Source organism: Gambusia affinis, linkage group LG02 (genome assembly GCF_019740435.1).
Source record: "Gambusia affinis linkage group LG02, SWU_Gaff_1.0, whole genome shotgun sequence".
In the NCBI taxonomy this organism is placed as follows: domain Eukaryota; kingdom Metazoa; phylum Chordata; class Actinopteri; order Cyprinodontiformes; family Poeciliidae; genus Gambusia; species Gambusia affinis.
This window is the reverse complement of record NC_057869.1, coordinates 19592134-19607142: the sequence shown is the minus strand read 5'-3', so window position 1 is coordinate 19607142 and position 15009 is coordinate 19592134. Positions and strand designations below refer to the sequence as shown.

The 15009-nt window shown below is 39.5% G+C and overlaps 3 protein-coding genes across 10 annotated transcripts in view; 1 reads left to right on the top strand and 2 right to left on the bottom strand.

The window, feature by feature from the left end:
• Position 1: 1 nt before the first annotated feature.
• Positions 2 to 1387, top strand: trappc2l (trafficking protein particle complex subunit 2L). Its single transcript, XM_044101179.1, has 5 exons — positions 2 to 77; positions 345 to 517; positions 629 to 716; positions 1032 to 1111; positions 1201 to 1387. The coding sequence occupies exons 1-5, from the start codon at positions 45 to 47 to the stop codon at positions 1244 to 1246; spliced, it is 420 nt and encodes a 139-aa protein (XP_043957114.1). The 5' UTR covers positions 2 to 44; the 3' UTR covers positions 1247 to 1387.
• Positions 1388 to 1635: 248 nt separating this feature from the next.
• On the bottom strand, positions 1636 to 5058 carry pabpn1l (PABPN1 like, cytoplasmic). Its single transcript, XM_044098086.1, has 7 exons — positions 4946 to 5058; positions 4749 to 4845; positions 3639 to 3765; positions 3087 to 3154; positions 2895 to 3001; positions 2694 to 2781; positions 1636 to 1794 (listed from the first exon to the last, which is right to left on the bottom strand). Exons 2-7 carry the CDS (start codon positions 4818 to 4820, stop codon positions 1636 to 1638), a joined length of 621 nt encoding a protein of 206 aa, XP_043954021.1. The 5' UTR covers positions 4821 to 4845; positions 4946 to 5058.
• A 1672-nt stretch (positions 5059 to 6730) lies between these two features.
• Positions 6731 to 15009, bottom strand: part of cbfa2t3 (CBFA2/RUNX1 partner transcriptional co-repressor 3) — a 49026-nt gene continuing 40747 nt past the window's right edge. For all 8 annotated transcript variants that reach the window (XM_044101166.1, XM_044101107.1, XM_044101116.1 and 5 more), the window contains 2 exons: positions 13124 to 13314; positions 6731 to 11872 (listed from right to left, as the gene is read on the bottom strand). In XM_044101166.1, the coding sequence (XP_043957101.1) occupies positions 11495 to 11872; positions 13124 to 13314 (569 nt within the window). In that variant the 3' untranslated portion in view covers positions 6731 to 11494. The remainder of the gene's footprint in view (positions 11873 to 13123; positions 13315 to 15009) is intronic.

Genomic DNA, 15009 nt, shown 5'->3' with positions numbered 1-15009 from the left:
TCGTCACGTGACAAAAGCTGTCAGCTCAGGGGAGGAACAAAAACATGGCGGTGTGCATAGCAGTGATCGCTAAAGAGGTACCAATTCTTGTTTAATTTATTTACCTGTAGCACTTTTTTACATTTTACAGGGTTTTAGTAGCGTCATTAGTCGCCTGTATATGATTGTCAGCTTTCTGTCTTTCACCAAAATTAAGTAATGCAACAAAGCTAGTGCTAGCATCGATAATGGAATCCTGCTGTTACTACTTCCCACTCTTATTTTTTGATACTTTAGCGAGTTCTTTCTAAATACTGTACTCCTTTTAGCAGTTTCATATTTGTCTTTTGATGTTTTTCCCCCAGAACTACCCGCTGTATATACGCAGTGTACCCTCTCAAAATGAGCTGAAATTCCACTACACTGTACACACCTCTCTGGATGTGGTGGAAGAGAAGGTCTCAGCTGTGGGCAAATCCTTAGCAGACCAGAGGGAGCTCTACCTGGGACTGCTCTATCCAACTGAAGACTATAAAGTGTATCCTCTATTTTTAGACCTCAAGTAAAGCACTATGCCAAATAAAACGTCAATGATCGGTTAGGTTTTGCGTAGAAACAACAAATGTGTATCCTTAACTGGAAGAAATAGATATGGGTATGTGACCAACTCCAAGGTGAAATTTGTGATTGTTGTGGACTCTTCCAATACATCATTGCGAGACAATGAAATACGAAGTGTAAGTAAATTTAGTTTTTAAAATAGTTTTGACTTTTAGGTAGGAAACATGGTAAGAGTGCCAAATTAGAGTGTTTGATCTGATTGTGTTAACATTTACAGATAGAACTGGTCTTCTGTAGTTTATTTCCACTAAAGTCATATGCACTATTCACCTTTAGCCCATGTCTATCAGGTCACTCTAAATGGCATTTCATCTTTCCCAGTGCATTAATCATATTAAAGGGTTTAGTTTCATATTTTTATGTCAAATAGGTAACTGATCTGCAGTTTACATTTGTCTGTTTTCTTTTACTTTTAAATACATTTCTTTCAGATGTTTAGAAAACTGCACAACTCATTTACTGATGTAATGTGCAACCCATTCTACAATCCTGGGGACCCCATTCAGTCAAAGTAAGTTTGTGTTATACATTTCTAAACATGATTCACAGGGTCGGGGGGAAGACTTTGAAATGCATGTTAACATTTCCCTCATTATCCAGGGCCTTCAATGGTATCGTTTCTGGAATGATGGTACAGACAGGCTGACTTCACCCTCTCTGTTGAGCATCCACTGTACATATGACCCTCCCTTCTGTTTACATGTTGCCTTTATTCTTCAAAAAAAAAAAAAAAAAATTGGTAATAAACTCAATTGCTGTTGGATACCACTGTGTGTCTTTTACGACACATTTGAGTGTTGAATTATTTTTTATTTATTCATGTAGCAAAGAGCTTGTCAGTTACACACAGAGGGGTTATACATTACAAAACAAAACCACAGTTTTTAAAAACAGATGCAACTTGAGGACTGTCACATGCATTCACAGCAACAAACCTATATCGCATCAACCCCAGTCAGCTTTTGTCAGATCTCTCCTAGGACTGACACTGGTCAATCCTAGACATCTCAATACTTAAATTATGCTGGAAAGCATTTAGACTGGTCTTGAAGACTGGTACCGGAATCTGCCTCGGGAACTGTTCTGGTACCTGGGGGGACGGTAGCCACGGCCTCTGCCTCTCGTGTGACCTCCTCTGTGTCCACCCCTGTCCGTGGTGCTGATACCAGGCATGTTGGTTCTCTTGGGCAATACCTGAGAGCCAAATGATAAATCTGTTAATTCTCAAAATATGTTGCACAACATTATTCATCAACTGAATATAGCTTTTCACACTGCCCAATTACACAAAAAACACTGAAAATGTAATACTTATGTAGCTAGAAAGATAAGTCTTCATTTGATGATCGTTCAAGTATTGTGGAAACATTTCAAGATTTCAATTGTTCGAGTATATTTACTCTGTACGGTAACAAAAAAAGCTCTGATTTCAGTAGCCAGGAGCACAGCCTAATGCTACATTTCAAATGATGATGTAGGCTTTACTTTAAGTTAACTAACCCAAGACGTAGCTGGTACACAATGCTTGTGTTCAGGCAAACTGCAAATTCATTCTCAGTAAAAACACTGCTTTAAAAAAACAAAAGTATAAAGGGAGGCCAAAACTACCAGTTTAACCCAATCTTAAAGAGCAGTACTTAAAAAGATTTTCAGGCCAGACAAAAACATTTAATTGGGCTGCACTGAAGTCCAGCCTCCAATGAAAGAGGAGGAACTTGACATCAAGATTATATCTTGAACCATAGATTTCAAGATTACATTCATCTATGGTTCAGCAGCCTACAGCTGGATCCTTTCTAAACACTTTTAAACCAAAGGAAACTGCCATTTCAAAGCTTTCCAAAGTTTCATCCAGATCTTTGTGAAAATTGTCATCAAATTAAACATTTTACCAGTAGTAAAATGAAGCATTCAGGCACCATATAGTCAAGGATAAACAAAAATTTGACCTTCCATCACCAGAGTTGTGAGACAGCTCAAAGCTATCTTTAAGTTTGTGCAAGCCAGCAACAATCCCACTGAAGTCTGAGGGATACGGGTGGAAAGCCAGTGAGCATCTTTCTAAAAGCCGACGTCAGAGTTTATAGATTTACCTTAAGAACCCGTCCTCTGAACACAGTCTCATGCAAACCAATGGCACTCTGCACAGAATCTCGATCAGAGAACTCGATGTAAGCAAAGCTGTAAAAGATGAGAAGGAAAAGTAGACGGTTACACACAACTTGAATGTTTCCATTAACACAATAATAAAGAGTAAAGAATAGGTGGAGGATATAAAAATTAAGTTGTTTCACCCTTTGGGATGGCCCGAGAATCTGTCACACAGAATGGTAACTCTGTTTACAGGTCCACAGCCATTGAAATGGATCTCCAGCTCATCTGCAGTAGCGCCATAATCTACCTGAAATTTGATCAATGGGCCAAATTAGAATTAAAAAAATAAATGAATAAAAACCATACATGTTAAAATGGCACACAATCCTTACATTTCCAACGTAGATTGATCGGTTGTCTGCATCTATCCTCTCTTCAGGAGTCATACTGTAGAACGGACCTGGGTTAAAAAAAAACAAAAAACATGCCACATGTCTTAATCACTTCTCAGTTTTAGCAAGTAGCCACTTTGAAATGTTGCCAAAACAGCAGAGACAAAAATGTCTCATCTGATAGCATCTCAGTTCTACATGAAAAGCAAAACAAAGGGAGACATGAGGAGATGCACAGAGGCAGAAAATAGCCACAGGCAACAAGACGGACACTTCTGGCTCTCTGGAGCTCACTGCTTCGTCTCATTGGGCAGTGATGAGGCACATGTGAACACCGTTGTGACCACAGTGAGGTGTCGCAGGTGTTAGCCAGATGGGGAAAAGAAATGTTGTTACTTCTACCACCCAGAGGCTGCAATGCTACACACCTGATCTAAAAGGAAAAAGGTACCTTACAGAGCGCCCCCAAGAGCATAATATGCATTTAGTTGCACACCAATAATGGCACAACAAACCGCCTTACAGATCAGATGCAAAAGTCGTCTTTCTTACCAGGCCGGGGACTGCTGGTCAGGAGCTGCATCTCCTCTGCATCGCATCTCTCCTCTTCCTCCTTCAGTTTTTCAGTCTCTTCTTCCATTTCCAGCTCCTGAACCCTGGCCTTGATGGCCAGGAGCTCCTGAAACGAGGAATAGCATGCATTTAAACCCACAGTGGTGTAAGCTGACAATATACAATTAAGTTGAATGAGTGCATAAAAGTCTGAAGCCAGTAAATTTTGAAATTTGACAATTCTTCATTCTTAAAATCAAAAGTTCTCTAACAGAGTACTCAAGATCATCAGGTTGTGGCCTTAACCAGGGAAAAACCCATCTCAAATTAGATACAATTTGAAAAACTGGTCTATTTAAGCCATTTGCTTAGGTTTACACTTAATCCTATTATGCATGTTCTCATTACTTTTATGATTTCTGTATTCATCTGTGACCCGTAATGTTATTTTTCTTTGCAATCATCTCTTTTTCTTAAAGTGTTTTCCTAACAAATACCTCATTCAGAAAAATATGTACAGATGTTTCCAAACATAGCTTGAACAGCATGATTAATAATTTAATAATATGGGTCAGCACATGCCCTGAAGAAACCCCATAAGCTTTAAGAACATTTAGGGAGCATTTTAAGACAAGCTGCAAGGTTTGCATCTACATAGTAACTGTATTATTCACCTCAATCCACATCTATTCAATTGCAAGAGAGCTGTGCATACTGTGCTGCATTTACTGGAACGTTACTGAATAGAATGTGCGTCCCTTATTTCGTTCCCCCTTTTCATTCCTTGGAGCCTAGCTTTAATAAAGACACACAATGAATACTATTTATTGTTGCCATCTTTTCATTTGGGCGAAAGTAAGATGAACCGTAGTGTTAATGAATGAATGAACATTGCAATAGGTAGCAGATAGCTTATGTTACGGATAGCTAATGCACCTGCTTGGCCTCTGTTAGCATAGTATCCAGCAGCATTAGGCTAGCATGTAGCTCTCACCTCAGCTTTTGATAACAGCGACTCTGCCCGCAATGCGTGCGCGCTTGTGTCGGAGTGTGGCAATCATGGCGTGACGGCCCCCTTTATGCTCTCCACGTAAAGACAAGATAACTCACCGGGTCCTCGTTGAAATGCTCACCCATAGGCTCGCCCTCAAGGTAGCGGTACTCCAGATGGTTTGCCGCCATGCTCACTGCTCAGACATATTAGTACCTGCAAAAACCAGCTTCAGCTTACCGAAATGGTAACCTACAGAAAAAGAAAAATCTCTTTCACCGGAAGGAAATTTGGTTGGGAGGCTAATAAGCATCACCTGTGTTTGAGGCTCGTCATGACGCGCTGGAGGGACACAGTGGAGGCCACGTGACAGGGATGCAGGAGGAGGAGAATGGGAGACGGAGGGAGGGAAGCTTGCTCCCAGGGCCGTATCCATACTGCCTGAGACTTGGGCCTGGCGCGGTGGAGAAGACAATATTCTCTTCACTACAGAGGGGTAAGGCTGCAAACTATGTCCTAGTTTCACCTCGATAGCACACCTATCTCACATAGGATTGTAATAGGCCTATAGCAGAGAGTGGAGGTAAATTGAGCCATTGACACACCTTCTATGTCCAAGATATGGACATTATGCGATGACACATTTTTAGCTTTTGTTTATCTCTTGCTGTGTCAGAGATAAATAAGTTAATGTTTACGCAGACATTGTATTTTTTTTATTTATTTTTTTTCTCACAAAATGTTTGTTTTACTTATGGAAGTTATTTGAACGGGGAAACCTTTTCCAGAGGAACAGATAATTCCACTTTACATAAACAGGAAAAATAACATGCTGCAAATCTATCAGAAGAAAAAAAAAAAACACTGCCGTATGCAAAAGCATATATATAATACTTTATGCCTCTCTGTGAAATAAAATATGAATGGTACAAAGAATCTTCTCAGAAAGTTGTCATTTCTCTCAGCATCAGCTGGATTCACATTCCAATAAAACTGATTTATCTATAAACTATTTATTATCATATTAACCCAGTGTCACACATAGTACAGTGAACATGGCCCTTGCGTTTGTGTTTGGACACATAAATTCAATAGATCTACATTGCTGTCCCACCTCTGGACCTCCACTTCCAACTCTGAATGCTGTGCATTTGGGAAAACCTGTACATTTATTTTAAACATACACATTTACACAAAGGAAACATTATTGTAAAATAGTGCAGTTATTGAAGGCTGAGGTTATAAATGCATTCATCATCTCTGTTTGTTTTGCATTAAAATGTTTTATTATAGTTATATTGCATTGGTTCACACTGGGAAAAGGACTAATAAAGGATTTAACCCCAGATGATCCACCTTGTTCTATTGACTCAGATGAATTAACCATTATGGTGGGCCAAGATGATATACCTTCATTTTGTTCTTTCGCCTCTGGTCAGGAAACTTTTGGAGTTCATTCTTGACACATCATCTGGGCAGAACTTTGTCTTGTGTGTTGTCCGACAATATCAAACATACATTTTCCAGTATGAGGGACCTGTGAGGACTCTCCAAGTATTCTGATCTCGAGTTCTTGTGAAGTATGAAATGTCTTGGACAAAAAAAGTGTGTGCATTCTTGTTAAGTAACAAAAATAAATTCCTTCGTTCTTGTAGAATATATATGAACCTGTACTTCATGAATATTTTAGAATAAACACTTAAGGTTTCTTTGCTATATTGTGGGATGTATTTAAGGGAATTGGTCACCCTTTTAGTTTACATCCCTTCTTTGTGCAGAAAATGTTTACACTCAAAGTTGAAAGATATTTTACAAAAATATTTAATTTTACTTTTGCATTTTGGTTTATGCTTAATTTGCATGCTGTTTCAATGTTTGAAAGACACTTCTTAGACTTTCTCATGTTAATAAGCTAAATTGAAACTGTGATGTGTTAAGATCTATTGATGTCTTACTCTAGAAATGTTAGAGTAAACTGATCTATAATAACCCTAACCCACTAATGACTGAGCTGAATAACAAAGAGAGAGATTTTCTTCTTCTAAAGATGCTATTTTAGGAATAGATCTTCATTTAAAATGAAGAAAAGGAAGGAGAGTGATGGATACATCATTTCATGTTTTAATTACACAGTTACATTGTTCAACACAGACAATAACCTGAATTAGAATGTTTTACAGCTTCACACATCCAACAGAGCGAACAGTTAAAAAGCGGTATTAGCAACAGGGAGAGAAGCATGCAAGAAATAAATACAAATCAGAATTTAATTCCTCTGGCACAGTTTACTTCATCTAAAAATGGCAACAGGACTGTTGGAAGAGAGAAATGAAACAAAGTGGGAAAGATCTCGAAAGCGCCAACCTTCCCTACAGAAACATGTCTTTTTTTTTTTTTTTTCTGCGTTAATGTATTGCACAGTACAGTATAGAAGGCGTCCCTACACATACAAAAGCATAAACTTCTTTTCACTTCAGTTTATGTGAAGTTTAAAAACAAGATCATTCTGAGCCATGGCTTATTGGGAAACGAGTGCTGCGTCCACTGTTTTGCCACTTCAGCTTTTTAGTCTTCGGAGCCTGTTTCACAGGAAGGACGTGTCACCATCGCACTGGCTGAGCTCTCAAACTTTGCAAGCAGATCTACAGGTTGGGACAAACACCAACCCTGCACTTCGTTGTCCTCTCTGAACATGTGTTTTGCCCATATGTGAAACATGGTTAAACAGATAAAATGTAGCTGAAGTAAAAAATTAGCAGACCCTTGAATAGCAGGATGGCAATGCGTCTTGACAGAGAAAGTAACAGATATTTGCAATCTGCAGAATGATGACTTTAAGAGGTGTAACGGAGGGGGAGTCTCAGTTTTTAAAAAATTTTTTTTAGTAAGAAAAACTTAACAAGGTAAAGAAGAATAGATGCAGCTTTTGGTTGTATTTTGGTAATTTGTACACTGTATATTGGGTTTGGCTTTGTTTATCTGAGGGCTTACTCACAGGCAAGGAGGTTCACACAAAGCACTTCAAGAATTGAATGGAACTGTCACCCCATTGTGTTATGATGTGGATGTTTATATAGACAAACCTGCACAAAAACTGCTGCTTCATTTATTATATTTTTTTTTTAAATCAATACATCACTGTTGATTTTCTTGAAGGTTTCATTAAAGCTCTGAAGGTTTCAAGTAGTTCGCAGAGAGACATAAAGACTTTTTTTTGTTGCTGTTGCTGTTTGGTTTTGTTCTTTGTTTCTTTCTTTCTTTTAAAAAAAATTTTTCTTATGAAAAGACAGGCACGCCACCATCCGCAGACAGACACACACTTACCACGTATTTACTTTAACTCTGCAAGGCTTTGTAGCTATAAGAACACACAGTTGGCAGGCTTTTTCTAAAGGAGACGCTGCTGTTGTTTACAGAGAAGCACTGCTCAATATGTAGTCAACAAGCACTTTGATTGCTTGAGTAAGAACTCACATCTGAAACTCAGACGTTTTGTTTGTCGATCGAGCTCTCCTGGACTCTCGTGGTGTGTGTTTTTCAGATATGCTTTGGTTGACTGGTTGCCATCTGTCATTACTTGCCACGTTGCGGTCTACAATGGCAAACTAGTACTTTGGTCTGTGCTTTTATTGGTTTCAGACAGCAAATGACATGTCATCACTGATTCTGGGGTTGGTTTGGTAAAATGCAGGAATAACTGGATGTCTGTCTATCAATAAATCTCAACAAAAGCTGTTTTTTTGCTCTCTAAAATAAAAATGCAGCTCAGTGAAAATGGATTATTTTTTCCACATCATGAGTAATGACAGCTCCTTTCAGCATGAATTCATTTGATCACCTGCAAACGTGATTGTGTGCCCATGTCTGCTCTCAAGCCATCTGTGTTTTTTAAAGACCAGGTCAGCCTCTCCTGGTGGTGCGCTGTATGCTCACAGGAGGTAGCTCGTGTCAACAGGGGAGAATGGGGGACATGTGGTGGGTCTGACTGACAATTACACATCGGGGGAGAAGAAAGATGTCACAGAAAAAACAACTGAGCTCAACACTATAACACAGTAATTATAAAAACACATACATGAATGCTACACATAGATGCAGGGGTACCTTACAGCTTATCTGAATTTTAGCTTTTCCCAAATAGTCCAAAGAAATTATATATTTCTGTTTTAAAAAAAAAATGTTTTTTTTTGTTTCTCCAAGTTTGGTCCAAGTGTAAATGAAGCTAGCTATGTAGGGTTTACAATGATCAATATAAAAGGCAATAAGTCCATATTGGAGAGTTAAAATAAGATACTACCATGTGGAATGAGGCGAAGCCGCTCTCTCGATCTGGAAACAAAGGCCTGTTCCACGTCTGCAGCTTATTTCTTGAATCACATGTTTAACAAAACAACAAAGAGGTCAAACCGGAAACATAAAATTAAAATGACTTTTGTGAGCTTAACACTTTCCTCTACAATAATGGCCTGTCTTGCAAAACGTGCTGCGGTCAGATTGATCAGAATGATCAGGATCATCACGGTCACAAAAGAAGATCTGACTGAAATAAGCTGATTTCTAATGGATCCATCACTTTTAACCCCCTGTTAGGATTGACTATATTGGGATGTCCCAGAAACAAAACAGATAATGTTTAGTCTCCTGGTGCAGACTGGAGTTACTTTACGTCTGTCGCCAGCAGTTTCATGACACTTTGTACGAGTGAAAAACAAATGTACTGTGAGAAAAAGTTATGTACTGAACTTTAAAGGTTTTTGTTATTTGGCAAACACATTTTTGGACCTTTTTAAATACTATGTACATTCACATTAAGTTACTGATGTTGCTTTAAATATATCTATATGTATCTATATTATATGACACCCTATGGGCAGTTGCTGAGGTTCCATTCAGTAGCTGAATTCTCTTCATATTGCACCTCTGTCCTCTCACTGTCTTACAATGCGAGCAATACAAAATATTCTACAAGAGGGGTTTCATCTCATCAATATAGATACAACAGTTCAAACAATAAGTACAATGTGGGGCTTCCTTTCATAGACAAACATCCTTTCCTCTGTTGTGACTGCTCAACCCAAACTTTGAAGAAAATGAAAGGCAAATAACCCAAAACAAAGTCCATTTTTTGGATATACACAAGGGCAGCACATGTGGCATCAGCAATCAGGAGACATTTATGAAAAAAGTGAAAAGAGGAAGAATATCTACAAGCAGGTTCAACCCTCCCCTGTGAGTGCTTTGCAGCTCTGTCCAAAGCAAACCCAAGATTTTGGGGGTGAAGCGTGAGTCCACTAGTTTGGGGACGAGCAAAGAAGGGATGAGGGGAGGTAGAAAGAGAGGAGAACAAAGTTTACACCGCCCTGTCGGCTCTTCTGAACTGCGAGTCATGCTTTGGAAAAGGAAGGAGTGAATGTAAAGGTAACAGTAATTCCTCAAAATGTCTCCTCCTTCTGAGATTTTTGTTTTTAAAAAGAAAAAAAAAACAATAAACTTTTAAGCAATCTCCTTGTACGTCTTCATAGTATGCAATGCCTTCTTGAACAATGTCTCCAAGCGTGTGTTGAGGTTTTTGGGAGCTCCGTTGCCTTGTTTCTACCTCTGTCTCTTTTAAGGACATGTAGCATTTATTTTTTACTATTTCCCTCTTTATGTCCTTGCTACCATTCACAAAAGAACCACACTGTGGCAGGGTTTCCATCAATTTCATCAAGTGTTTCTTGTCGGCAAGTTCACAGCATTGTCCATATTCACTAGTCTGGGCCATCGCTGAGGAGTCGCTGGAGTTTTATCCGGACTGCGGGAGGCAGCTGCAGATCAAAGCAGGTCACAGTTTTGTGTTTTTTTAATTTTTTGTTTAAATCTCAGAGTTGAGATGCTGCTCTGCAGCTCCTCCACGCCTGGTCCTTTCAGGGCTCGCTTTTCTGCTCAGGAGGTGATGTTGCTTTGTGTTTGGTTATAAGATGAGTGCTTCTTTCTATCGCTTATGTTTCTTTTTTTCACTTTGGCAGTGCAGTAAAAAGGTTTGGATCATGTTATTTGTTTCATCTTTGAATTTATTTGGGTTCATAATGGTGCAGAGAGGTGAGTCCGGTGTAGATTTTCTTGGCTTGCTAGCAAGGTAGTTAGCAGTTTAAAATTAACTTATTTCTCATATCAGCATCATCATCAGCGCTATTCTTTACTCAGAATATTTGGACGTATCTTTGTTTTCCATTAAAGCCAGAAAGAAACCTTTAATAAATACTAAGTTGTGTTTCTGAGGAATAAATCGCATCACAGTTTGTATCCCTTCCCACCTAGGTTTTGGAGCAAGGTTATGACTTTTGCCTCTTTATTATGAAACTGCATAATAAAGTTTCATAATAAACAGCCTGCAGAGTTGTCACATCAGCAGACTGTTAGTGCACATTCCAGGGCTGGATGCTGTACCTCCACTGGTGCTAAATTAAAGGGGAAATCCTATCAAGTGCTACTTATCTTTCATAAATGCTGCCTGATCACAGGCCCTAACTTTACCATGCCTACACAAATGAGGGTGAATTTTCAATTCAAAGCCTTTGTTCTCAGCAAACAAATCTGATATGTTGAAGCAGACACTGCAAGATGCACGCTTTGCACCACGTTGAACCTCTGGTTGGAATCTTTCTACCTGTGGGCCGGTCACCGAAGAGATAGAAAACATTATACATGGTGAGAAAAGCTGTTGGTTGTTAAAGGATTTATCACAGAGCTTGCAAGTAGAGCGTTATGAATAAGGGTAGGAGGAAAGGGAGTTGTGTGCAATGCAGATTCCTCAGTTTGGTTTTTTGTGTGGAGTGTGGGCACTGTCATTTCAGTATGCGTGGACGAACAGAGGGCTCAGACGTCAGCGTGAGGTGGCATCCAGTAGGGCAGGGGTCGCTGGGGTTGTGGAGCGAGAGGCACTGCTGGAACTGCTCTCTTTGGGGCTGGCGGAGACGCTCCCGCTGCCGGCTCCTCCCGCAATACTGCTCTGGCCCGCCAGGGAGAGGGGTCCTGGAGGGGTGCTCTCTGAGTGGGTCGGTGGCGCGCTGGAGGACACGGAGGAGGTGGAGGAAGGTGTTCCCAGGGGAACGCTGCTGCCCCCCGGCAGTCCCTGCAGGCCCTGACCACAGACGTGGTGGTGTTTCTCCCAGTCTTTGTGTTGGCAGAAGGAGCCGCAGTAGCGTGCTGTGTTGCAGCCGCTGCATGTCTCGCTGGCTTTCCTGCCGCAGTTCCAGCAGCTCTGGGGAGGCAGAAATGAGAGACTGGATCACTCCAGAACCGCAGGTTTTTACCCCTTATGCGCCAGCTTGTAAATTAGACCAAAATGAAGCAGGAAATCTGCAAACATGTATAGTTCACTTGTTTTAGGAAAGGCTAGTGTTCTCATCTTAGTTTGTGAAATATATTTATTGAGTCTCCACAAAAGAATGAGAAAAAATATTTATCGTAGAGCTGCATTTATGAAATATGTAATTTTTTCACTTATTTAACCTAAAAAACAAACAAGTTGAATGTTTCTTAAATTGTTTTCTTCGCCTTTTTTATCCAACTTTCTGGCAAACGTTCAATTCAAAATTCAGTAGAAATGTTTTATTTGCAAACATCTGAATTAAACTGCTGATAGAAAAACCACAATCAGTCAATCAATTTTATTTGGTTGTGTGTAACAGTGTTTTACAGGTAAAACACCAGATTTTGTACATATGTTAGGAATGACCAGATCTTACGGCTATAAAACAAAGAAGACAGTGTAATAAATGTGCCAAATGTGTGTTTATGGTGAGAGAAATCATACAAAATAAGTTTAAAATAAAAGAAAATTATTACTTAGATAATAACTGTACTTTAAAACTTTATGTATTTTATGAATTTGACAAATATGGTTTGGATAGTTCTGTGCTTGGATAATTTGAAAATACTTGCAATGGCTTAGTGGGATTTTTGATTCCAAACAAACATTAGAATAATATTAGATTACTGGGGAAATGGATTATAAAGGTTGCAAAACACTGGACAGGTCAGCTGGTAGGAAGTCTCCTCTGTGTTACATCAAAGCACATTTCCCTCTTTTACACATTTTTTTCCCCCAAAAGAAACAAAAAGTCCTTATTATACTTTGCTATATTTCGGATCCACAGATGTTGTTGTAGTGAGTGAGTTTGGTCCAAGGCCAGCTGATCTGCTACCAGCAGGTGGTGGTCAACTGCTCCCTGAAGACATGAACCAGGCACTTTGCCCCGGCCTTGTGTTCATGCAGGAACAGCAACATTAAGCCCAATATAACCACAAGGTCTTAACTTTTTACATTTTTAAACCATAAAACCTCGGATAAGAGGTTTTAAAAGATGACAACGTGGAGATGTTGGCTTATTTCCAGCGTTCCTATTCAACAGTTACAGACAAATTTTCTTTTTGAATTAAAAGCTGACCATTTTCAGCACCACTCATTACAGACAGAAGGTGAATTTGGATAAATATGCTTGACCCTCACCTCGCTGGAGTCTTCTTGCTGGTTGATGACCGTTAGCGCGTCTTCAGAAGCTTGTCTCTTTGCCTCGGCCAGTGCCCTCTCCATTTTGGATCGTTCAGCAGAGATCATCTCGTGAGCCTTCCTCTCTGCGTCTGACACCGCCTTCTGCAGCTCTGACATGGCTTGCCGCTTCACTTCATTCACCGCCTCCTCTGAGGAACACAGAGAAAGAGACAGGGAGCCATTAACGACTGCATCTCACACCGCCTGCTGTGACACCCCCTTTCTCTGAAGAAGAACTTCCTTCTTCTTCACTAAATAGATATACACAATCCAAGACATAAACGTTTTGGCCAAAAAGGTGAAAAGGCCAGATTTCAAAATGACTTGAAAATTGGCATTTTATTTATAAAAAAAAAAGCCAATCTGTTTTTATTTTCTGATTTGACGACTTCGTTTTAAGATAAGAATAAGCACATAAACTCACAGAAAATATTTGTTTCCTTAATTTATGATTTCATTATGCTGAAAACCTTAGAAGTTGCATTGACTCCAATTTAAACCATGCCATCAATTTCACATAAAGGGGGTGTGGCCATTGTACAAGAGCTTCTTTTTTTTTTTTTTTTTTTTTTGCTTTATTCATTTTCCCTCCACTGGCCGAAGAAAAGCTTGATGCACAGAATGATGCTGCCACCACAATGTGTACCTTTGGAGATGGTTTGGAGATGTTCAGGATGATGTACGTTATTAGTCTTCCACCACATACACAGAGGACCAAGATTGTGCTGCACCCCTATGTTACGTAAAATTGCAAACTGAAACCGGGACATGATTAATAGTCGTCCTGTCAACTAATTTTCTCACCTGAGCTGAGAGTTATTATGGACCTTTTGGTTGCTTCTCTGATTAATGCCATCCTTGAAAACGTTGGATATGTATTGCTTTATTTCAGTATTGGTAGGAAGAGCACAAGAAATATAAAGCAAATTAATTCTCACATTGGGGCGTTCGTCCAGCAACAAGGATTGCCAAATATATCCTGCTCATTAATTGAGTGCTTTTTGGACACTTTGTCATCGTCAGATTCCCCCTGCTATTCACACCGTTGAAGACAGCAACATTTTTACAAACAATAAATGCTGCATCTTGCTTCTTCTTCCAGATGTGCGATGGGCCTGCCAGGTGTGTTAGACCAACCAAGTAGGAGGTGAGGCTGATGATGTTCTCCCCGCCGCTCCCCATTTCCTCCGCTCCATGTTTGTCTGAGAGGGAGCTCATAAATATCTGTCACCTTTTCTCGCCTATCCACTCAGCTGTTTCAAACTACTGTGCAGATGTAAAAGAAAAATAAAAAATACAGGCGAATCCTTATCCAAGCCCTGCTATAGGTGTGCATGTGTTCCTACTCTGTGTAGAAAATATTTACTCTCTTAAACCTTTCTTCTGGTTTTGTTTTTTTGCAACACCTAAACGTCTCAGAATATCAAATCGATTTCAAAATCAGAAAGGATCAATACAAAAGGTATTTGTATACCTAGTGTATAAATTATGATTTTATTTATTAATAGAAAAGGCTGTCCAGCCTATGTGAGCTTGGGGAAGGTTAAATATTTTTTTCACTGATCTTAATTAAAATAAAAATCAGTATTTAAAAAAAAAAAATCCTGTTAGCACAAATTCACCCTTCGCAGGGCTTTCTCGCATTCTGCCACCCTATATGCATTATTCCAAGCTTCTCAACTATCTGCCTTAATGCATGCACCACTAAGATTAGTTTGCAAATTTAATTAATTCTTATCAAGGAGACTGCATAGCAGATGCTGGGGCAATTAGCACTTAATGGAAAACACGGGGGCAGCAATATTAACGTTTTAATTCCGCAGAGATTTGGCAAGTCCCTCAGA